Source organism: Aulostomus chinensis, chromosome 13, assembly GCF_037954235.1.
Source record: "Aulostomus chinensis isolate RoL2024-O1b breed Wild chromosome 13, RoL_Achi_v1.0, whole genome shotgun sequence".
In the NCBI taxonomy this organism is placed as follows: Eukaryota; Metazoa; Chordata; class Actinopteri; order Syngnathiformes; family Aulostomidae; genus Aulostomus; species Aulostomus chinensis.
In genome coordinates this window covers 13774470-13798190 of record NC_141332.1, presented here as the reverse complement: position 1 = coordinate 13798190, position 23721 = coordinate 13774470, and the positions used below count along the sequence as shown (strand labels likewise).

Sequence of the window (23721 nt, the reverse complement as noted above, 5' to 3'; positions counted from 1 at the left end):
GAAACTGACCAGTGAGCAGGTGTTGTCGGAGCGCCGAACTGAGCTGTTTGATCAGGAACTGAAGAACCAGAATGTCCTCCCTGTCAGGGTCAACAAGTTTTCACTAAACCTGCATGAAGGGTGAAGCTGAGAGAAACCGACCACCAACACTCTTATCAATATACTGGTCCCTGAAGTACCAACCTCCTTGATGGCCCATTATCTGGACCAGATTTGTAGACTCCAGATGGGTAAAGTCAGTCCTGGTCATCACCACCAAATATTCATTTAATTTCATGAATTTTCCAGATTCTTTTCAATGAAAAAAATATAAATAAATGTAATTATTCACAACATGCTCAATTCTAGGGGGGTGTTATTCATTCTTACATGTCAGTGACGGCAGCAACATGTTTTTTGAGTTATTATTTGTCCAATGGCAGATATGAAACTCATTGTAAGAGTTTAAAAAAAACAACAGAAATCCTTAGTTTTATAAAAATAAACATTCAGGCTTTTAGATTTAGGCTTTTGTATGTGTTGGAGACATGCTGTTGTCTTTTCTGCGGTACAATGGAGCACTACAGGATATCTGAATAAGTATATAAGACTAAAATAGCGTGGACGTGTTTGGATGCATATATGGTGTTGCTGCGTGTGTATATTGAAAAAAAAACATGCCATTTGCGTTAACGCCGCTGAAATGCTGACGTATCAAACAGTGGGGTTAAGATTCCCTCATGTAGTCTCATGCATATAATGGTCAACACCGACCCCAACGGTCAAGTCAAAATGCTTCAGCTTGACCTGTGGGGGTCGCAATGCCACCTTTGTAATTTAGTCCAAACCCCTGCGGAAGTCAGGGTTGGTGATTTCTCTCAGGCCTTACATAAAGAGAGGCTGTCGGGCTCTTGTCTGAACTCTGATCCCCAGTATTAAAGAGGACATTGCACAGAGTGCAAGAGTGCAGGTTGTGTAAAAACTGTTTGTAATTATTTGCAAGCCACCAGCTTCTGATGTCATGAATGACAGCATGAGACACCTGTTTTGTCCTAAATTCAGCAGTCAGCTTGAGAACTGCCTATTCATGACGTGTTTGACATGAAGTGCGACGCATGAGGAATATACAGAGGTAGCGTGACCTAGCAGGTTTCGCTACGTGTCAGATAAATGAACCAAACGGAGAGCAGCAGCTGCAGCTTCTGTCTTAAATCTGAAACCGGACGAGACAAATGACCGCCGTGATGGAGAGAGAAAGGAATTCAAGCATCTCTGCAAAAAAACCTGAACAGCAACCAGGAGCTGTTTTAGTAATTAAAAGACATTAGGCAAAGACTATTGAGAGGCCTGGTTTTGGATAATGGAGTGGCACAGGTGTGAGTCATATTTATTTGAACAATTGCATTTCTGCTGCAAATGATATATTTGCAAAGGTTATCAAACTAAACACACACATCGTCAGAGAGCTTATTTGTTCACTTGGTTTGAGGAATCCATGGCAGTGCTGTCTTCCAAAAATTTGTGATTCTTGCAAAACCATCAGTCTCTGACGGTTACTCAAACTGCTATGTCATTTTATTTAATGCACAAGTGCAAGGGGTTCAAAGCAAAAAAAAAAGTAAATTAAATATGAAACATGGCAGGTACATTTTAAGCTCGCTTGGCCAATGTTTATACGTTCAAGGGTTATGGCTCATGATTCACTTGGAGTGAAAAGAAAAGAAAAGCGCTAAAGACGAGGCACCAGGAAGTTATCTCCATGAAATGAACACTACAAGTGATTGTAACACTACAGCAAGCCTCTCGTACGTGGCTGCAAGAGTGACTTCTTTGCGGAGGCCAACCAGGAAGTCAGCGCTGCCATGGGCTCCCTAGAGGAGAAGCAATGAGATTTTTGCACAAGGTTTTCAGCCATTGCCAAAAAATAAGCTCCACACCAAACGAACTCGTCATACTTAGAAGTTTTGCTCAGCAATGTTCACAAATGATATTCACTTTTATGATTTTTGAATCATTATTGTATTTGCTAGACCTACAAAGCTAGTTTTACGCCATGGGCGAACAATGCCATGGATGCGTGATTTCACTCCTATTTGCTTTGCACCTCTTCTTTTATCCTTACACTACTGGTGGGCTGCAGGCCAAAAGCAAATGCTAAAATGGCTGTTGTCTGTACTTCCAATCCACCTTTTCTTTTCTTGCTTACTTACTTTTTTCACTCACACCGACATGACTTCCTGCATCATCAAAATAAGAAAAAAGACGCAATTATCAGGGCTCTTGCATATTTAATTTGACCTCATGTAAAAGCACAAACAGGGTTTTCCATAATCTAAAAAAAGTATTCTTTATTTTAATTTTAGACCTATTTATTATTTATCAATATCTGTTTTTAAATCGGGCAGAATGGTGGTGCAGTGGTCAGCACTGTCACCTCACAGCAAGAAGGTTCCAGGTTCAAGTCCCAGCTCCATCACAGGATCTTTCTGTGTGAGTCTCCATGTTCTCCCTGTTCCTGTGTGGGTTCTCTCTGGTACTCCAGCTTCCTCCCACAGTCCAAAGACATCAAGTGGGGACGAGGCTGATTGATACTCTAAATTGACCGTAGGTGTGACTGTGAGTGTGAATGGTTGTCTGTCTCTATGTGTTGGTCCTGTGATGGACTGGTGACCTGTCCAGGGTGAACCCCACCTCTCAACCGAAAGTTGCTGGGTTAGGCTCCAGCCCCCCACCCCCCCCCCCCTGCGACCCTTAACAGGGTAAGTGGAAGAAGATGGATGGATGTTTTGAAATCTGGAGGGCCAAATGTAATCATATGGGGGACCAAATTGAGCCCCTGGGCCTCTCTTTGAGCAGCCCTGGACTCGGGAACAACAACTTATGTGGATTTTTTAGGAAATATTCTTGGGACGCAAATTCAGCAAACTCAAGGTGGCAACTTGAAGCCTCCAATGAACAAACACTCAAAGTAGGAACTCACGACCTGCAGTTAAAATATTTGCAAATTAATTTATACGGCAACTTCCGGTGAGTGACAGGGACATTTCAAATATATTAACATGGTAAATTAATATTTTTGTCAGAAAACATATCAGATCTCGATTTTAGACTTCATCACTCGTGTTGGCCTGATGCCTTCAGAGATCGCTGACACCAACGGGGGCGGGGCTTTGTGATGCGTTCAGGCTGCGATTTCGTCACTCGTCCTCATTGTGTTCCCATGGGGGTGTCAACATCTGATATGAACTCAAAGTCCACAAAAGAGCATTGATGCCGCGCAAAACACCGCCCCCGTCTGTGTGACCGGACCAATTGCGTTACCGTGGTGACACACGCCCCGCCACATCACGAGCGCCTCCTCCACACCGCCCGCTGCATAAATGCAGCTTTGAAAGCGAGCATCGGCCTTCTCCCTCAGCTCAAGCACAGTCGGGACGCTGCAGGTCCAGAGGCCGTCCTTACTTCCGTCGACGTCGCTGTTTGATATCACCCAAGTAAGAAGTTTATTTTTAGCGCACTTTTGATTGTTTATATCCAGGAGGCGTGAAGTCAAACGGCGCTTGTGTCAACATTACACATGCGGGACTCCTCGTGTCTTTTCACGCTTTCCCGAAACGCTGCTTAAAGTAGTTTAAAGTATCTGAACAGGTCCTCGTGCAATTCAGTGACCTTTTCAAAAAAAAAAAAGTTTTTAGAGTCGTGGATGGATGTGATATGTGTCTGCAGCTGCCAGCATCAAATATTTGGGGTGAAACAATTGTTCATGCTCATTTAATGCATTGCGGCAACTCTGACCCTTCCTATCATGCTGTTTTTAAGTGGTTTGCAGAAAGTTAGTGGTTAGCACGTAGCCAACCCCCTTGAATTGAACTTTAAATTAAAACTTCTCAGCTTGAGTGCCAAAGGTCAAGCATGCAAGCCAAATATTTTCAGAGGGGGCGCAAGAGAGGCAGGATTGTATTTAAAAGGGGAAAAAAACCATCTTCCTCATACTTCCTCCAGTCACCGTAGAAATAACCTGTTTCTCTCTGCTAGGATGACTCATCAGTTCCCATCACTCTCTCCTGAGAGGAAGAAGGAGCTTTCTGATATCGCTCAGAAAATCGTGGCCCCGGGAAAGGGGATCCTGGCAGCGGATGAATCAACCGGTAAGTTCACGTTAGGGCCACTCCTCTCAGGTGAGATGTGACTGGAATTATGTCACGACACCCTCCTCCTCTTCCTCAAGGCACCATGGGAAAGCGTCTCCAGAAAATCAACGTGGAGAACAACGAGGAGAACCGTCGCTGCTTCCGTGACCTCCTCTTCTCTTGCGACGTTTCCATCAGCAACTGCGTTGGCGGGGTCATCTTCTTCCACGAGACGCTCTACCAGAAGTCAGACAGCGGCAAGTTCTTCCCACAGGTCATCAAGGACAAGGACATTGTTGTCGGTATCAAGGTGAGGAAGGGAGGCCGCGCATTTGTATCCCACCATAGTTGACGCACTCTCTGTGTGTTTTTGATGGATTTGTTTGGCTGCTTCAGGTGGACAAAGGCACAGCTGCTCTGAATGGAACAGACGGCGAGACCACCACACAAGGTAAAAGGAGGAGAGTGCCCCTTGATGATCCATAAACAGTTTATACAGAATGAACCTGAATTAGTTCTTGTGGCTTGTCTTAAGGTCTCGACGGCCTCTCGGAGCGATGCGCCCAGTACAAGAAGGATGGCTGTGACTTTGCCAAGTGGAGGTGTGTGCTTAAGATCTCAAATAGCTGCCCATCAGCCCTCGCCATTGCAGAAAACGCCAATGTCCTGGCCAGATACGCCAGTATCTGCCAACAGGTGTGTGTGGTCATACACCCAACTGAAATGGCTGAATTCAATTACAAATATTTAATCGCTCATTTTTTCATGTGCTTTACTAGAATGGCCTGGTGCCCATTGTGGAGCCAGAGATTCTGCCTGACGGCGACCACGACCTGCTGCGCTGCCAGTATGTCACAGAGAAGGTTGGTGCACGAGCTCTCGTCAGCCGAGTACCGCTTCAAAATAAAGTGGCTTCCCTGATAGATGACAAACCAACCTGTCCGACTTCAGGTTCTGGCTGCTGTGTACAAGGCTCTGTCTGATCACCATGTGTACCTGGAGGGAACCCTGCTGAAGCCCAACATGGTCACCGCTGGACAATCGTGCTCTAAGAGGTACACCCCTCAGGAGGTTGCCATGGCTACAGTGACTGCTCTGAGGCGCACCGTCCCGGCTGCTGTGCCTGGTGAGTGTTTGGAAAAAATAGTTTAAATGGCGTTCAGACAAAGTTTCCCAAGTGACACAATTTCTTTTCAGGTATCTGCTTCCTCTCTGGAGGCCAGAGCGAGGAGGAGGCCTCCCTTAATTTGAATGCCATCAATCAGGTGCCCATTCATCGCCCCTGGAAGCTGACCTTCTCTTACGGCCGTGCACTCCAAGCCTCTGCTCTTGCAGCCTGGCAAGGCAAAGTCGCCAACAAGACAGCAGCCCAGGAAGCCTTCAGCACCAGGGCCAAGGTAAGATTATGAGATGAACCTCAGAGAGGAGCAAACTTTAATAGTCAGTGTGTTATCTCTCATTGCCCAACTTTGCTCTGTCGGGTAAATGATCTCTGTCCCTTCAGCCTCTCTAACGTGGTGCAGCTCTCATGGCTGATCATTAACCCTCTGTTGTTACTTTGCCCTAATGCTCTCCTCCGTTGCTCTCCTCAGATCAATGGCCTGGCTGCCAAAGGAGAGTACAAGCCCACCGGCTCTGCTGACCAAGTCTCCAAGCAGTCTCTCTTCACCGCCAGCTACGTCTATTAAATACTGTGAACAAAACCATGCACATGGACCAAATATGCCTTCAAGAAATGCCTCTGCTGAATGTCCCTCCTTTTACCTCCATCACCTCGAGGAGGCTGAGGAGGGACGACAAGGAACTACTGTTTGTCTCCATGAAATAAATTAAGTGACCAAATATGTCTCCTTGCTGTTTGTGTCAAACTGAGCTCATGTTGTGTGTGTGAGTATTATGACATCATTGTGCTAAGATTTGGGGTTGAGGCAGTTTGGACAGTTTGTCGGTGTATCAATCGAACTCAAGGCTCAGCAGCCGTAATGTTTTTTTTTTTTAAATAAGAATGACAAGCCTAAGTCAATGGGTTATTTTGACCTACAAAAATGAGAATCAACTGTTAAAAGTGAGCGAACTTTTTGGAAATCCTATTTGTTTACTCTCCTATGTGCGCGGGAGGGTGCTGAGACTAGCTGACTGCTAGTTAGCTCAGCGCTATGGCTAGGAAGTGTTAGCATGCCTGTCAAAAATGATTAAATACGCTTTCTCAGACAATATCCCCCAGCTAAGTAGGGTTGCGCCTTATTTCTTTAAAGTTAAAATTACACTGCAACCAACTGGCCTCAACAGCAAAAACCTAACTCGCCGCTGGCCAGTTTCTGTAGGGCGCCATAATGTGCACAGCCCATAGAATAGGATCTACCTTGTCCATCTCGTTTGTGGACGGAAAAAGAGATGATTTCCCAGAATGTTGGCACGCTACTTTAAACGGGTATTACACGATGTACTTTGGAGCCCTGACAGGCTGAGGCCTTAATGACAGAATGTGACCTGATTTATTAATGATACGATTGCTGTTCTGAGAGCAGTTTGAGACGACTGTCTACCGTTTCAAATTAATGATCGATAGTAAACTGCGGTTTGAGGTTTGCATATGGTACGATACTACAGTTCATGTAAAAAAAAATTCATAAATCTGGGTATGAGTTAATTCTAAATTTATTGAGTGTACTACAAGGACATTTATTGCATCAGACTGAGGAAAAAGATCATCGTAAACTGGTCAGGAGATTCACTTTTGCAAGTGGTTTAAATATATTTTAAACACAATTGTGGGAAAAGATAGCTACATGTATCTTACCGCAGCCACATATGACTTATTTAAACTTATCCATGAAATCACAAAATGAGGCTTTGAAAACCTTAAAGGACGTTTAGTCCCTTGAGTTGTCACAAGACATGCTCTGCTGTGACCAGAGGGGAACAAGTCCCAGACAACACACGGGTTGAATTTGGATGTTGTTCGATCTGGAAGTTCATTGTGCTCTGTCAGCGATGTAACAAGTATCCTATCAATCACAGTATGTACATAAACGGCGGCAAAGTTGCCTTAATAAGTGCGTGTAAAACTTTTTCTTTTTTCTGTTGCATAAACAGACAGGATTTGTTGTATCATGGTTTTCAGAAAGCACATACGCGTGGTTCAGTAAAGCATTGCCGCACCTTCTACCACTACTACTTGAGGTGATGATTACCAAACTTAAGGCAGTGTAACATTCATATTTCATGAACTGCACACAATTATCTCACACGTAAAGGTGAACTGTGCAGTTGTGGATCCTTCGTCTCAGTTCGCTCCAGTAGTTGTTTCAGTAGATGGCGGCGGGACGCACTGGACAATGACCTGCGCAATGAAAAAAATAAAAAAACATTGACAGGAAGGCAATAAATCACCAAGTGGTGAATGATGTTATTTATCAAGATGCAGGGTATCTATGCTTTTTCTACAATGGTTTTAAAATTTCATTTATATTCTGTAGCATTTTTTTTGTGTCATGATGTGACTCAATATTGCTGCCTATCAAATGGAGATTCTTACACTACAAAAACAACATCTTTCGTCGAAGTTAAGATACACTAAAAGGGCACGTCAAACAAACCTCTAATGCTATCATTACTTTATGTTGTTATTGGATGATTTGACCTTCTAACCTAATAAAACAGAAAAAAAAACTTTGGACAGTGCTTTGACTGAAGTGACCACTTGTCTCAAAAATGTCATGCAAAGGTATATTTGTTTCTTCTCTGTTGTTGTTACACAGATTCCCCTCATTCTTTGTACACGGTGTGTGTCCTCTGTTCGGTGTCCAGAGTATTTCCACAGGTTTAGGTTAGAATTGTGCCGTTCGAATTGAGGCTTTACGATAGTCGTGTTCTGCTCTTTTATCCCTCCCTTGTTGCTGCAGTCTTGTGATGAAGGTCTGAGTGTTTTACCTGCGTGTGTGTGGATTTCAGAGCTAAACGTGCGAAGGTGGACAAGAAGATGAGAAGCAGTGAGACGCACAGGGAGGATGTGAGCAATAAGCCTTCGATACCGCTGAGCTGCTCCTGATGCAAGAGGAAGAAAATGGTGTTGATGCCCTGTGAAAATGTGCACGCGCTACATGAAGATTTCAACATTCCTTACGCGTCTGTTTTGGGCCCAAATATCATCCGAATCGGTCAAGAACCACAGGATACTAAAACTTGATAAGTAGGATATCCTGAAGCAAACAGAGACAATGATTCCCAAGATGGTCACCACATACATGGCCAAACACACTGTCACCTAGGAAAGAAACATTCAACGGTGAGCAAATGTTCTCTGAACACAGTGTTAGCTAAACAAAGCAAGATTCAGAGTTGTAGTTAAAGCCCATTAGACCTACCATCCTTTTGGATGGATGCATCTCTGTGTAGATAGACAAGTTTCCACAAACAAGAAACTACAAACAAAAGAACAAAAGTCATTCCACCATTCCCTCTCATCCAAAGTAAAATTTGATAATTGGCTGGCAAAAGTCATTTTTATGCTAGCATGGGCTACATTTAGTAAAGATGACACCGATCTCTGTTTTCTAAAATTAAAATTTGATTTTCAGTGTGAGCCAGAAAACTTTGTGACTCGCAGAAGGGCCAGATCGAGACCCACACGTTGGTTGCCGCACATTTTACTTGGCCCACAAATGTCATTGTATCAAAAGATTTATATCACGTCAGAAAATGTTCTTAAATTTGAAATGAAGTGGGTCCTTTAAGGAGGTTGGCTCACATTGTACGTCTGTATGCCTGTCAACAATCTTTAAGGATTTTTTTTCTATGACAAATGCCAGACTATTTTGTGACGTTCAGCTGCAACTGTTTCAGCTGTGGAGGTCACAGCATGTCACTGTTGCTGCTGTTACATACCAGGGCTCCCTGCCAGAAAGGGATGTATATTTCAGAGGAGGTGGTCAAGGTTTCTGTTGCCAGCACGAACCCCATCAGGAGCTCTGCACAACCTAAGACCACAATGGCAATCTGGTCATGAGAAGAGGGAGAGCAACTTTATTTTTAAATCAAAATGAACTTTTGACACGGCATCGTCACACGATCGCGGCCTTTAACTGTGTCTGCATTACCCCGATACTTCTCGGCTCTTTCTGGACAAAACGGTGCAGAGGTTTACTGTTCATCAGCAGCATGTTGTTTGCCTCCTGATTCCCAACATGTCCTCTTGTTCTCTCTCTAATTGTTGACTCAGAATCATCCATGGTCAGGGAATCTAAATTCTGTGGTTGTTTGCGGGAAGAGAGAGAGAGAAAAAAAAAAGAGTGGAACCAGATGTAGTCTTCACACTGATCAGCACAGTCCGTGTTTATGCAGATTAGAACAGCTAAAGTGCTGCAGAATTACTGAAGATATTTGCCTAAAACAAGAGCGTAAAAGTAATGCAGGACATAACACAAAAACAATAAAGAGACCCACCGTGTTGTAGAGAAGCAGTATGGATAATAATGGGCTGAGAATGTTGAGGGTGGGAAGAGGAAGTGGGGAAACATGAGCCTTTTTTCTCCTCTTTTTATTAAGAGGAGGAGCTGAGCTGTTTGTGAGTAACAGGCTGTTTCTCCCTAACTCACCAGGTCCTCTCAGATCTGAGTAGAATACCAGAGACAAAGTATCAATCAATCAACCTTAACTTGTAGAGTGCCTGTCAAAATGTTCGGAGCAATTAATAGATGATTGACGGGGCAAAAAGGTGTCGAAGCAGTGGAAAAAATCCGCAAACAAAACAAAAGGAACTGGAATCATCGTGGTGGACATCATTTTTAGTCAGGAGGATATAGTGATGGTTCATCTGTGGTAACACAAAGGTCGTGGAAAAGTCATCTTGGGTGCAAGAGTGTGAAAGATGGAAGAGGTCTCAGCTGCTTTAACAGTCAATCCCACCAACATGCAGGTGCATTTACCACATCATCTACAAAATATAATCCCAGTTGGTAATTTTCAGTGATCAGTTTTCACAATAGCTGGCGGTTGTTCATTGATCGATATCGGCTGTAGATGTGCATTCTTGAACCATGCGGTCAATAAACAATTAATTTGAGATGCAGCTACTCATGTAGGTTGGTTATGGGTTTTTTAGATTCCTCATTTTGGTGCTGCAATATCCAGCCATCACCCTGTTGTGTCTGGAAAAACCTGCAGATCGCTCTCGTCCCGACAGCACCGACCATGGTGAGAATGAAATCAATGGCTTCACATACTAGAAACACTGTGCCACCAGAGTGTGGGTCATATTTATTTGATGAAAGTATAACAATAAGTTAAGGCAGCACGGTGGTGCAGTGGTCAGCACTGTCGCCTCACAGCAAGAAGGTTCCAGGTTTGAGCCCCGGCTCCAGCACAGGATCTTTCTGTGTGAGTCTGCATGTTCTCCCTGTTCCTGCGTGGGTTCTCTCTGGTACTCCAGCTTCCTCCCACAGTCCAAAGACATCAAGAGGGGACGAGGCTGATTGATACTCTAAATTGACTGTAGGTGTGACTGAGTGTGAATGGTTGTCTGTCTCTATGTGTTGGTCCTGTGATGGACTGGTGACCTGTCCAGGGTGAACCCCGCCTCTCACCTGAAGGCTGCTGGGATAGGCTCCAGCCCCCCACCACCCTTAATGGGATAAGTGGAAGAAAATTGGTGGATGGATGTATAATCATAAATTACTCTGACAAAATACATGATATCATAAAACCAAACAATCACACTTATTCTGCAGAGTCTGAGAATTTAAAAAACAGCATTTGAGCTTTACTGATATGAAACATCATTGTAACAAACATTAAATAAATACAAGGGAAATTCATGTGTTTGTGGAGGTACCTCGGGATCATCTGGGGTACTTAAGCAACTTTAAAATGTAAAAAAAGTCATCATATTGGTGTAAAATGACTTGACGTGATCAGTTTGTTGATTAAGGAACAGGAGCTACTGACCTGCCACATCAAACACAGCATGAGTCTTCAATTTTATACTGGTACAAATTCAATTAACAGCTCATTAAGGTGAAGTATTTGCTGTGCAGTGTGACGTCTTGGACAGTAGGTGGTGCTCCAGGAGGTACGCTGCCCTTCGCCTCAGCTCGCCTTCACTGTTGTACTGAACAGTATCTAACAGCGAGACCCCGCTGTGCCTCACGAACTCTGCTGCCACCTGAAGGAGGAAAACATACTCATCATCTGGGAGACAACGTGGGTATAAATGTAGATGAGTGGAAGCTCTTCATTACCAATCACCCTGCTTACCTCTGGACTACTGGCGACCAGCATGAAAAGAACATCCAGACTCAGGATGACCATCTCTGGCTCGGCCATTTTTAGCGTGACGGAGAGTGCAGACAGCAGTCCCAGCTGGGCCAGCTGGACACAGAACTCTTTGTTCTGGTGGGCCACATTTCCCAGAACCCTCAGGATCTGAGCGAGGGAACGCACAGAGATTTGTCTGGTCATTTTTCGATTAAAAAAACAAAATTTGTCCAGAAGAACCCTGAAGTACATTAAAAGTCCAAGATCTTTTACTTGCGGTCACACAAAATGGGAGCAACTACAGAAGTGTTGTGTTTAAATGATTTGTTGAGGGACTTCTCGAATGAGGCTGAGGATTCTTCTATTATTAGACATGGGATTTCAGGCTGGTACGACTGGAAAATGGTTCCCTCTTTCCAAACTCTGTCAGCAATTTTAGCTAAAAGAGTAATTTCTCTGTGGAAATCAATTACCTTGTTGTCTGACTCTGAAAAGAAATGTTACCGGTGCCAAACTTTGACATACAAAGGGCCATAAAAATGTACCCTCCAAGCCACCGTAGACTCTCATTAACACATGAAAAGAGAGGGGTTGAGGGGAGGATACACGCTGGCCCTTTAAATAGAAAACTCTGATCCATTAAGAATGAGACCTGAACAAAGACAATATTGATCACTATATTGAACAATGTTATCCTAACACTGACCATTGTGTTGATGCCTTGGGAGAACGGCAGAAGCTGGATCAGTCCTGGTATCAAGTGTAGAGTCAGCAGGGCGGAGCAGAATGTAGTGGAGTAGGCTGGGTCAGATGGGGGGAGAAAAAATTAGTGTGTGTGTGTGTGAGGGGGGGGCACAAAATGAGGGGTCGGTGCACAACTGTGTGAGGTTGTAGGAAGGTTGAACCTGTGAGGTTGTTGAGGACCCAGGCGCTCTCTCTGGCCAAGGATGGACGAGTGTTGATATAAGCCTGGAGGAGCGAACACAAGGAGACCACCAGACCAGCGTCAGTCACTCGAGCGCTCGGGTCGTCCACTGAACAGGTCAAGAGGTTCCCCACACACCTCAGGAGAGGACACACCAGCTGGGGAGGAGGGGCAACAACAAAAAAAACCTGTCAACTGAGAGTTAATGGATAATACAGCTGACTGTAAAAGATTAGCGGTGGACTATCATTCACATTGTGGCCGGTATGCTACAATTTGATAAGGAATTTCTGATTTAATGTGAACATTCGTCTATGACTTTAATGAACATACTGATTAAGATATTAAGTTAGAAAAGGCGAGAGCAGAGAGCACTTTTGGTGAAAGGAAAAACCTCACAAAACTGAAATCACATGATCATTGCCACAGCTTGAGTCAATGTTTGCGGAATTTTCTGAGGCTGGTGATTATTCTGCTGCTCGGAAGTTGAGTGAGCAACGAAGAAGTCAAAATGGAAAATAAATAAAAAATGAAGCATAATAAAATTAAAAAAAAAAAACAACCACTATGCTGGCCTCAGGCTAACTGATTATGACTATCATTCTGCCATGGATAGAAATAATCAACATTCAAAAAGCAAGAAAGAAATCTAAAAGCTTTGGAAAATGATCAGCCATCATTGCATGTAGCGGTACATAGTATTAGTTTTCAGTTATTGGAAAAAGGAAAAACGATTGTGGATTGGACACGCGGTCATCCTCACCAGTTCTAGTCCTTCCTCTTTGTTTCCTTCAGCCACAGCATCACCTAGTGACACTAACAGGGAACTGCAGTGCTCCAGCACCCCTCGAGACAACAGCGCTGCATTATCTACACAGCTGGTGAGACAGAAGCACAGGAGGGACGGATTATCATCAGGAGGAGCAATCAGGATGTGTTCATGACATCTCAGAAGTTGGAATTTTGAGCAGTTTTTTTGGTTTCAGGCAACTCATGAGGCCCAAAAAAAAAAGAAAAAGAAAAAGAGGACACACTATAGATCAGTTGGTGGCGGTAACTTAACAGTTATTTTGTCTTTTTTAATGTGCTAATTTGTTAGTGGATTTTTGTATAATAAAAGTAAAGAAGTTACATTCTTACCAATAGGAACAAAGGCTACCGTCTTTAATGTTGTAAGGGAGAGAAACTGGAGGTCTCACAAGAAGTTTATGACCAATAATTTCCATGTTCATTTTCTGCAACTCGTGTTAATGGGAGCAACTCGTTACTTGCGAGCCATCAAGAACGCAGCATAGTACGACATGTCAACCGAGTAAATATGACAGATAATTTGCTGAGAAGATGGTGCAGCTCAGACCTGCATGCCAGGTAGTGCAGACACCAGGCGCACTCGATAGCAGCCCCCAGCGAGAAATTCAGGTCAGGGGTCAGGACTGATAACAAGTGTGCAGGTAAGCTAGAGGCCAGGACCATCCTGCAAATGAAGAGGGGGGCTATGACATACCCAACTCTTATTCATACAATTTAAAAAGAAAAAGAAAAAAGAAATTGAGAGTTTGAAAAACAAGCAATGTGCACAAAAAGTACATACGGGATTATTTTTAATGCTGCATCTTTGGTCTGGAGAAGCTGAGAAAGAGTGAACCCTACAGCTTCAACCACTCCTAGATTATGCCTTTGGTTCTGGAAACACACACACACACACACACACACACACATTAACAGTGTGGATAGATATATATGTGAAAATGCAGTGAATGTTGTTTGTTTACCTCTATACAGTTGGCCAGTGCTGGTACGATTCCCTGAGCCAAAAGTTTGTCTTTCACAACATCGCTGTCTGGGCACAAGTTACCAAGAGTGTAGAGACAGAGTTCCTGTGTAAAAAAAACCAAACACACACAACACAAAACACCTGATGAATGCTTGTGTCACATCACACGCTGCTTGTCATGTAGGGTACTAACCGTGAACTTGGGGCTTTGTCCACACAGGTAGGTGAGTAGGTAGGGAGTTGCAGGCAGACAGGCTGGGGCCACGCTGGGGTGAGGAGAGTTTGACAGTCCATGGAGGCACCGAACCGACTGCAGACGGCACTGAGCATTTGAGCTGGTGAGGAGACCGACCAACAGATGCATGCTGTTCTCCTGCCTGGAGGGACAGAGGTCAAACAAGCATAGATGACACACTTTGAAGAACACAGTCAAATTTCAACTCGTTTGATTTGGTTACAAATGTACCAGCATACTTGACGAAGCTGAGCTGTGCTGAGGGGTCACGGAGTGCAGTACTCAGGGTTTTCAGGGAGGCCTCCTTCTCAAGCCCACTGTGTTGAAGTTGGTGGACCAAAGCCACAACATCCTGTGGAAATAAGAATCAAGTCCAATCCTCTGTTTTACTGCACCTTTTCTAACTCTTAGTGAAATGTCCTACCTGTTGTTCCAGGTTGGTGTCCATGGAGACTTCTTGCTGCTCCTCATCCTCACTCAGCAGGAGTCTCTTGCTCACCAGCTGTCTGTCTCTGCGGGCCTGCCTCAGAACTACATTCAAAAATTTCACATCATATGCTGTCTCACTCAGCTGACAGGAGCCATCTACACATACTTTTCAGTGAACCACTGCTGCACGGTTGTCAACAGTATCTAATTGTGATGGTTTTGACTGTAATATGATTTGCAATATGAAGGGAACTAACTTTTTTAAATATATGTATAATTTATGTTGAAAACCCATTAGATATGAATATGATGTGATATTCATGGGGATCTTTATCAATCATAGATGGTTTCTAATGTCTTTAGCTTATGATGTGTCGGTGGGACATCCAAAAATATTTAATATAGGGGTGTGTATAGCCTCACAATTAGACTTGGAAAAAAACAAAACCTTTCGCCTTGTGATTTTTAGCATCGTTACTGAGCTGCCCTCCCTCCTCCCCCATATCAGTTAGCTTATTTTAGCTCTTAAAAATATTAAGCTATAACGTGACATAACAACTGCTAACCTTTTTCATGCAGTCGTCTCTTTAACCTGAACTCCTCCAAGTTGTCTCCCGGTCGGCCGGCTTTGTGGCGGACTTTGTTTAACCTCCACATTTCCCTCCCTTCAAAAAAACAAAAGTAAACTAAAGACAAGAAAAAGATACAGGTAGACACTCAAACAAACGCTAAAACGTCTCAACTCCTCGTTCTTCTTCGTGGAGGTTTGACGTCACACCTGCATCCAGGGCGTCACATTACTGCCACCTTGTGGTGTTAGCTAACTCCTACAAGGTCAAGACGCTCGGTTTCTTCCGCCGCACGTCATATCCCGCTCCTGTTAGCACTGATCCTCGAATCAAGTCCTTTCTATCTACGGTGCATTTACTCCTGTTCAAAAATACACGAGTAATTGCTACTGGTTCCTAACATAAAATCCAGTGGGCTTACTCTTCTGTAAAGGTTGTTCATCTTACTGTTGCTGATTCTTCATCTAGTCCAGGACTGTCCAAGGTGGGCTCCCCAAGGGCCAAACTTTACCAAACATGAGGTTCAATTTGACTCGCTAGATGTTGAAATAAAGAGTCCTTTAAATGTAATGCGTGAGTGACTTAGTGAGTTAGCATCAGGCCTTTTTGAATGTGGATGTCTCCCCTCCTTTTGTTTCTTGATATTTTTTTCTCCATGCAATGCCTTTTCCCTCTGCTTGTTCGGTTATTTCCTCATATGTTAATTACCCATAACACCCAACTGCCTATGGTCGTGTGGCGTTATTTCACCGGCTTCCAGCTTTCTATCCACACTCCCCATCTTCCCTGTTTCCATGACTGTTTTCTGCCAAAAAAACCCCCAAAACAACAACGTCCAGGTTCACCGGGCCGTAGAACAGCTTTACACCGACTGCCCCAGCCAGCCCACGGTGTCGTCCTCCTTGTGGCTGCTGTGGAAGAACCACAAGAACGTTTGGTTCAACCTAACAAACTGCTCATCTTATCCGATCTCAGCTTTGCAGTGGACAAACTGAATTTCCCTTCAATGTAGAGATGCACCCACTATAAGAGAAAGACAAAGGATTTAAAAACCTTGCAAATTTTAATTTGTATGGACGCACAATGACCAACGTACGTATGAAAGCTGTATCAAAGTCGTGAAAGTCTGTTTATAAAAATACTATTCACAAATGGACATAGGCTGTTACAATGTTTTTGAATAAATATCAAACTTTAAAACAAAGTGTCTTTTTCAAAAGTGTAATTCGTCAAGCTGTCTGAGTACTCCGAGGACAGACTCAGATTTAGGGTTGCTGTGACTGAATGGGAACCCTAAATCTGCCCTCATCTCTACCTTCATTCAAGAAATATCAAGACAGGGATCCTCCAGGTCATCACCCAAGACCCTTTACGAATGAATACCATTAGAACGACAACTTTTAAAAATATATCAATGACAGTATACTTATGGGGCGAATGCAAATGTAAAAGGTCCAAATTTTCCAAAACAAAGGACGTGATTTGCTCTTTAGAGCTTCACGTGATCCATTTCACCATTCGGACCAAACGGTTCGAGTCAGGCTGGCGTGGCTCGGCTGCAGCTTCTAGTTCGGAAGGGCCGACTCGCTGATCCCTGAAGATTTTCTTCTCTGGAAAAAAGGAAAAAAAAACCCATAAAACTTGCCAATGAGGTGATCATCAACAGGTTGTTGGAAACATGTTATTCTGACATTTTCATGCACGCCAGAGACGTGTTGTCCATCAGCTGGTTGTGGTTAACGCGAGAGAACCCCCCCCCCCCCCCCCCCAATTTGGCACAAATGTCCACTGGGCTTCAAGGATGAACTGCATGAAATCTCCAGCGTAATCTAAGGTCGTTACATGAATTCCATATCACTCCCCTCACATATTTCACTTTTCAGGAACACCTTTTTTGTGTGTTCCACCACTCTGTTGTACCTCTTTGTGTTTGTCAGGCATTCGTGTTGGGGTGGCATCTGTGACAGTAACCGACGGCGTCCCTGGGGTCTCAGCTGCCACTTTCAACTTGCCTTTCTCTGTGGAAATTTAACAAAAAAAAATGACAACATAGCCAACACTGTGAACAATGATCATTATGAGTGATTTACTTACTTTTCTTCTTCTCTGCCACAGAACACGGCGTCGCCGGGGTGGAGGGACAAAGTGGCTCCATATAAGCTGACACCACGATCAAGCCCCTCTTTTTCTTCTTCTTCTTTACTTCAGTTACCTGCTCGGACATCTGCTCAATGAGACTGGCTTCCTCCTTTTTTCCCTCGGTTTTCTTTTCGTCCTCTATCTGCTCTGAATTCCTCTTCTTCTTCTTCTTCTTTTCTTTCACGTTTATCTCTGAATTGTGACTCGACTGCACTGGATTTTCTTGTTCCTCTGCTACCTCTATTTGTTCTGAATTCTCCACTGTAGCGACAGTGGTTTTCTTCTTCTTCTTCTTCGTTGTCTTCTCTCCTGCTGTACTTTCCGGTTGGTCCTCACTGTCAGCCGTTTCCTTGGTGTTCTTCGTCTCTGCTTTCTCCTCTTCTGTTGTATTCTCTGGATTTTCTTCGCTATCAACCACTTCCTTTTTCCTCTTCTTTGCCTTCTTCCCATCTTCCGTCTTCTCCGGGTCTCCGTCAATCTTAACTGTATCATTTGTCTTCAGGTCTATCTTTTCCGCGGCCGTTTCCTTGTGATTTTCCTCACAATCGATGGCCTCTTTTTTCTTTCTCTTCTTTGCTTTGTTCTCTTCAGCTGTCTCTTCACTCTCCGCCCTCTCCTTTTTCTTCTTCTTTGCTTTCTTCACTTTTACTGTCTCCTCTGAAATGTTCACATGATCAAAATTCATAATTGAGTTCTTCTCTGTTGTTGTTAAACCCACTTGGGTGTCATGATTTGTTCTCTCCTCTTTGGGCTCATCAACACACTCTCCCTCTGGGATTTTCTTCTTTTTCTTCTCCTTCTTGCTTTCTTTACCGTCTTTCTCTGCCTCATTTGCATTCTCATCCACTTTGTTTTCAGACACCTCGTTTTTCTTCTTGGGCTCTGACAGTGTCTCATCGCTGGACGTAACTGGCTTGTCCTCTGCTGCTGTCAGGTTCTGCTCCTTCTTCGGTGTCTCAGAGGTCGCTGTAGTCTTTTTGGGACGGCTTTTCGTAACTTTACCGGTCTTGGTTTGTTCCTCTGTCGCTGGTTTCTCCTCAGCCTGTCCCTTCCTTTCAGGCGTCTTATTATTCGGAGTGGGAGGGTCCGTTTTAGGCTTCGCACGAGGTTTCCTAACTCTCTTTTTTGTGGGTGCAGAGGAGTCCAAAGCATTGATGATGTCCATCTTGGCGATGTCAGCCTCTGTGGACCAAGAAGGCAAGGTTTAGATGTAAAACACACAAAGAGCTGATGGCATGAGACAACTGCCCTGCGACCTCAGCACCATCAGCTGGGTCTGACCACAGAGCCTCTGAGAACAAGGGCCAGTATTTCAGGGTCCTGGTGAGGCCAGCAGATACCCGGTCCAAGACTTCCTCGTTTTGTCTCCGTTATGTTTGATTCACTCAGAAGAAATGTTTGAGGTGTACAGAGTTCAGAGAACATCGCTGTAGACATCTATAGCCGCATTCTATTTAGACATTTGCTTCGGAGGTAAATACCTCATTTACACACATGCTTACAAATATTAGGACTTTTAACTTGATGAGCACTTGAACTTAGATTTCTTGAGTCTGCTGGGAAGGTTGTGGGAGGTGTCAGAGGCACAGGCTATTGGTTGTGGTCAGTTGTGGTTAAATTATATTAAGAAAACAACAACAACAAAAACCTGCATTTCTTCTGCCACAAGATGGCAGCACCTCCTGTTAATCAAACCTGAAGCACTGTCGTAATTCCTAAGTTTTCCCTCCAGCCTAAATTCTTGCTTGTGTTTTGGTCGCTTCGGACGAAAGCGTTGGCTAAAGGAAACTGTTTTGAATTGTAGAATTGTGTCAGATGAAAACTATAAAAGATACCTTTTCTCTTTGTACACTAAACTCGGAGGTTTCAGGGTTTTTAAAGGACTGACGCCGTGTATGTGTGGATTATGGAATAGGTTTCTGGGTATGCATGGCATTAGAATATGTAAGAAATTGATAAATAATGACGCACATTTTCATAATAGGTGGTGCAGTGGTCAGCACTGTCACCTCACAGCAAGAAGGTTCCAGGTTCAAGTCCCAGTTCCAGCACGGATCTTTCTGTGTGGAGTCTCCATGTTCTCCCTGTTCCTGTGTGGGTTCTCCTGGTACTCCAGCTTCCTCCCACAGTCCAAAGACATCAAGAGGGGACGAGGCTGATTGATACTCTAAATTGACTGTAGGTGTGACTGTGAGTGTGAATGGTTGTCTGTCTCTATGTGTTGGTCCTGTGATGGACTGGTGACCTGTCCAGGGTGAACCCCGCCTCTCACCTGAAGGCTGCTGTGATAGGCTCCAGCCCCCACGACCCTTAACAGGATAAGCAGTAGAAAATGGATGGATGGATTTTCATAATTTATCAGAGAACAGGACAGAAAAAATAGTACCTTCAGAGAGTGAGGGTTGATATTGGTGTGATGAAAGAAGCTGTTTTCCAGCTACTTAGGAGAATTGGGCAGTTGAAATCTGGAATAGAACTTATTTTTTCATTAAAAATGAAATTGGTGCACAGAATTATGTAAAATATGACATATCCATGGGGAAAAGATTCTTGAGTGCCTGGTTCATGATTCATGATTCCACGACTCTGATTTCAAGTTGAGGTAAAAGAAGTGAGGCAGGATTCCGCTCGTCCATCTTATTGCCAAACGATCTGGCGTTGGTAAGGGGCATGCTGGGTAGCACCTGGGTGGGGCCTTCTGTGTCTTCCCTCTGGTATGCTCATCCATGACAGCCTGGCTGGCTGTGTAATCTCTGGCGTTGGCGGTGGGATGTGTGTTGCGGGAGTTGAAGAGCAGCACAATGTCCCGATCTTTAGCAAGTCTTGCCTGTTAAATATCACCGCAACAGAACCAGAGAACAAAGCCGCTGCGTCGGTGCACACCGCAGTTTCATCTTTGACCACGGTGTGTAAATCCAGCGGTAGAGTGGCGCTGTGCATGAAGTATTTGTACACATGCAGAGTGCAGGCCGTGAGTCAATGAGAATCCAGTTGTGCCAATCTCTGTGTGTGGCTGTGGTTGCATGCATTTCCATCCACCCAGCGAGGAGATAAGATACTAAGATGAGGTCATTATCTCCGTTTTACAAGATAACATAAATTGAAGTATAATCAAAGTAACGGCACTGAAAAGTAAATGTAGATATGTGCTGCCCATCTCAACCTCTGTACATCTGAGTGCAGACAGTCCTTGGCATGATAACACACACACACACACACACACACACACACACACACACACGCACACGCACACGTACACGCACACGTACCTGTCATCTGCAGAAGCATCCTCTTCCATTTCTCTACATCCAGACTGCTGTCAGAGTCCGACTCATCTCCACCAGGGGCACCAACATTTGTTTGGATCTTCTTTGCCTTTCCAGCCGTTTCTGCAGTTTTACCGCCACTTTTTTTCCTTTTCGCCGTTACTGACTGAGAAAACACAACAGCCACTTCAGTGAGGTAGAAAAAACACATTTATTCCCCATGAACTGGAGTTGTTAAATTCAAGCGCATAAATGGAAACAAACAATTCAATTCACCTTCTTTTTGTGTGCCTCTGTCTTTTTTGCAGGTTTGTCTCTCTTCTTTGCTGTAGCTGCTTTGACAAGAAGAAAAATGGGTTCAAAATATCACCCTAAGTTGTGGCCAAGGTCAGAAGGTCACCACGATTAAAGACAGCCACTGAATCACATTACGCACAGGGAGCATGAATGGACTAAGATGACAGGGGAGTGACTCCGAATTTCGTCTGTGATCTCTCTTAATCATCACAGCGCGAGTCAATCAGTCAGTCAGTGTCATCCGCTCCAAGGTGGGGTGAAAATTTACCAGATCGTCCCTTAAAAGCCCTCCGTTTTATTCGCGTTGCAAATATTTAGCCCTGACTTCCACTTTTACACGAGTTCTGGAAGAGGACGCAGAAATACCTTTGGCCACAGATGTTCCCCGTCCTTCAGAAGTGGAGTGCTTGGATGAAGCGGGCTGCCTTTTGTTTTTTGTGCCCCTGGCAGGGAAGAGAAAAAACACTCAGTAAACACTCGAGCTCTACGAACACCAGAAAAACAACGTGCTCCACGAGTCATACGCACTTTAACCAGGAACTGTAGATGTCCAGTAACGATGAAGATATTCTCGTCTCCCCCTGAAGGAAAAAAACAAAAACAAAACAGAACATTGTGATACACAGAAGACACAGCTGTGTGACGTACTCTTCATCTCAATAGTTCCAAGTTGACTTTAATCAATAATTCTGCGAGTGATACTTGTGTTGAACAACATATATAGTGCTATATATGTACACACGTATTTATTTATCTATAAACACAATAAACTGCCTGGTACTGCTGGTATGAAAACACTCTGGTAGCAGTTACACGTCAGATTAGTCGTGCTTAGGTGTCACCCACAACCACAACATCTTCCTCATTTGTTCTGAGGCCACGAAAACAAATCCAGAAGCCAGAAAAAGCGGAAGGATGGGTTTGATGCTAGCAACCCCACACTGTGAGAAACCTCAATGCTGTAGAAACCACATTAAGTCATAAAAGAACAAGAATCTTCATAAACATACAAGAATTGTTTTCTCGTGTATAATTTCACATGCAGCAATTCAGAAGCTTGGAAAAAGGCCTAAAATACAACTGTTACATGTATTAGAGGTTGTTAGCATGAATGAAGTGTTAACTAACTTCTTGAATGCTCTGGTCGGGATGATGAGGATGTGATTCGATTCAGAGATGAGATAACAACAAAGGGGATGTAAATCTTATTGATATAAGCTTTAGCAGCTTTAGGAAGGACGCTCGGGGCTCAGAATTATTTCAGAAATCAAAAACAAATGGTGTGACAGGAAGCGGACTTGCAGATTTATAAGGACCGTTCATTAGCACGGACAAAGTTTGATAAATTACACTATACCTGCGGACAGTAGCACTGTACCAACGAGAGGCGTGGGAAGCAGTGTCGCCTCTCATGGCGTGTGTGTGTGTGTGTGTGTGTGTGTGTGTGTACCTGTGGGCTGTGTCTCTCCAGCTCGTCGGCAGCTGAGTGGAACCCATGCTCCTTCAGATGGCGGTAAATCAGCTGGATCAGCTCGGGGTGTGATGCGTTCAAGGACATTATCGCCACATTAAAATAAACAAACACCTAGAATTAAAGCGTACATTTACTTTCATTGTACCACACGACTGCTATTCCACAGGAAAAGGCATGTTGCCAGATTGAACTTTGAACTCAGGATGTCGTTCTGGTTGTTGTTTTTTTTTTTAAACCGCGGTGCACCATGGGATATGTAGTACTCAACTGTGTTTCCGTGGTTTCAAGTTTAGTTATTGGACAAGAGTTTCCCTGCTACTTCGCTGATTTGATTTTATAAGCACGCTATCAGTCAACAACAACATTCCTACTATCTCTTTTGTTAACCTTTCCATATCTATCTATCTCTTATTTTTCAGTCTTTAAGCTCTAGACAATTCTTTCTTTTTCCAGGGTGCCAAGATAATGTATCTGTCAAATCAAGATTGCAACATTTGTTACTGTGTTCATTCTTTACTTTGTTCTGTTTTCAGTGTCTGCGGTCGGACTTTACCGACACTGAAAACAGCTCAACAGATAACCGGGATAGAAAATGGATGAATGGATGGAGCTAAATCTGGTGCTTGTGGGTGGAACACACAGAGGCTTGTTAGAAAATGTCAGAATGCTCTTGAGTATTTTTTTGAAAATCCATGCACCAGACCTATAAATATATTTAAATGTCCTCCAGGCCTGGTGTGTAGAAAGTTTGATGAGATTTTGACGTTCGACAAACAAATCTAAACCACTGAGTAAGAAGAAGGTTTAATATGCACTTGAAAAGTAAAATTGTGAATATGTTTTATTACAACCTGCCATGTGCGAAAAATACATTCGCAAACTAGCACAACAAAAATCTCTTGTTTAATATGAGCCTTTAATTATCACTGTCAATGTAAAAATAGAACGGACAGTGGTACAAATACAATGACTATATTTTTATTATTACAATTAGCATGGTGTCTGTGTCGCTACTCGTGAATGTGGCACCTACAGTGTTTTATTATTTGAACTACTTGTTAAAGTACCCAAGTTGTAGATGTCACTGAGTGTGGAAAACTCTAGACAGTACGTTGGAAGGTACTGACAGTTGATACATTTACTTTTGTGGAAATTGTGTACTTTCATGTAAAAGCCAGTCAGCATGACATCATAGGGAGTTGAACAGCCATCCCAGTACCAGGAGGACCGTTACCAGTGTCTTTTGCTTT

General features: G+C 43.6%; 4 protein-coding genes across 6 annotated transcripts; 1 reads left to right on the top strand and 3 right to left on the bottom strand.

The window, feature by feature from the left end:
- The first annotated feature begins 3313 nt into the window (after positions 1–3313).
- Positions 3314–5951, top strand: aldob (aldolase b, fructose-bisphosphate). The gene is made up of 9 exons (XM_086221459.1): positions 3314–3473; positions 4015–4127; positions 4208–4419; positions 4506–4560; positions 4645–4805; positions 4889–4972; positions 5061–5235; positions 5307–5506; positions 5702–5951. Exons 2-9 carry the CDS (start codon positions 4016–4018, stop codon positions 5795–5797), a joined length of 1095 nt encoding a protein of 364 aa, XP_086077585.1. The 5' UTR covers positions 3314–3473; position 4015; the 3' UTR covers positions 5798–5951.
- An 809-nt stretch (positions 5952–6760) lies between these two features.
- Positions 6761–9598, bottom strand: LOC147250977 (uncharacterized). The gene is made up of 7 exons (XM_086221458.1): positions 9555–9598; positions 9209–9358; positions 8997–9107; positions 8477–8533; positions 8236–8376; positions 8043–8156; positions 6761–7452 (listed from the first exon to the last, which is right to left on the bottom strand). Exons 2-7 carry the CDS (start codon positions 9338–9340, stop codon positions 7396–7398), a joined length of 612 nt encoding a protein of 203 aa, XP_086077584.1. The 5' UTR covers positions 9341–9358; positions 9555–9598; the 3' UTR covers positions 6761–7395.
- A 753-nt stretch (positions 9599–10351) lies between these two features.
- Positions 10352–15502, bottom strand: tmco6 (transmembrane and coiled-coil domains 6). Of its 2 annotated transcripts, XM_086221456.1 has the most exons (12): positions 15293–15502; positions 14722–14828; positions 14537–14649; positions 14256–14439; positions 14061–14165; positions 13880–13971; positions 13646–13762; positions 13052–13166; positions 12269–12446; positions 12070–12164; positions 11364–11531; positions 10352–11271 (listed from the first exon to the last, which is right to left on the bottom strand). In XM_086221456.1, the coding sequence occupies exons 1-12, from the start codon at positions 15381–15383 to the stop codon at positions 11119–11121; spliced, it is 1518 nt and encodes a 505-aa protein (XP_086077582.1). In that variant the 5' UTR covers positions 15384–15502; the 3' UTR covers positions 10352–11118. The 2 variants fall into 2 exon arrangements, with proteins under 2 accessions (XP_086077582.1, XP_086077583.1); XM_086221457.1 differs by lacking the exon at positions 13646–13762.
- Positions 15503–16393: 891 nt separating this feature from the next.
- On the bottom strand, positions 16394–22684 carry LOC147250975 (uncharacterized). Of its 2 annotated transcripts, none has more exons than XM_086221454.1 (8): positions 22448–22684; positions 21526–21578; positions 21364–21440; positions 20977–21035; positions 20704–20866; positions 17390–18616; positions 17216–17313; positions 16394–16905 (listed from the first exon to the last, which is right to left on the bottom strand). In XM_086221454.1, the coding sequence occupies exons 1-8, from the start codon at positions 22553–22555 to the stop codon at positions 16861–16863; spliced, it is 1830 nt and encodes a 609-aa protein (XP_086077580.1). In that variant the 5' UTR covers positions 22556–22684; the 3' UTR covers positions 16394–16860. The 2 variants fall into 2 exon arrangements, with proteins under 2 accessions (XP_086077580.1, XP_086077581.1); XM_086221455.1 differs by having other exon boundaries at positions 20977–21032.
- Between the last annotated feature and the right edge of the window lie 1037 nt (positions 22685–23721).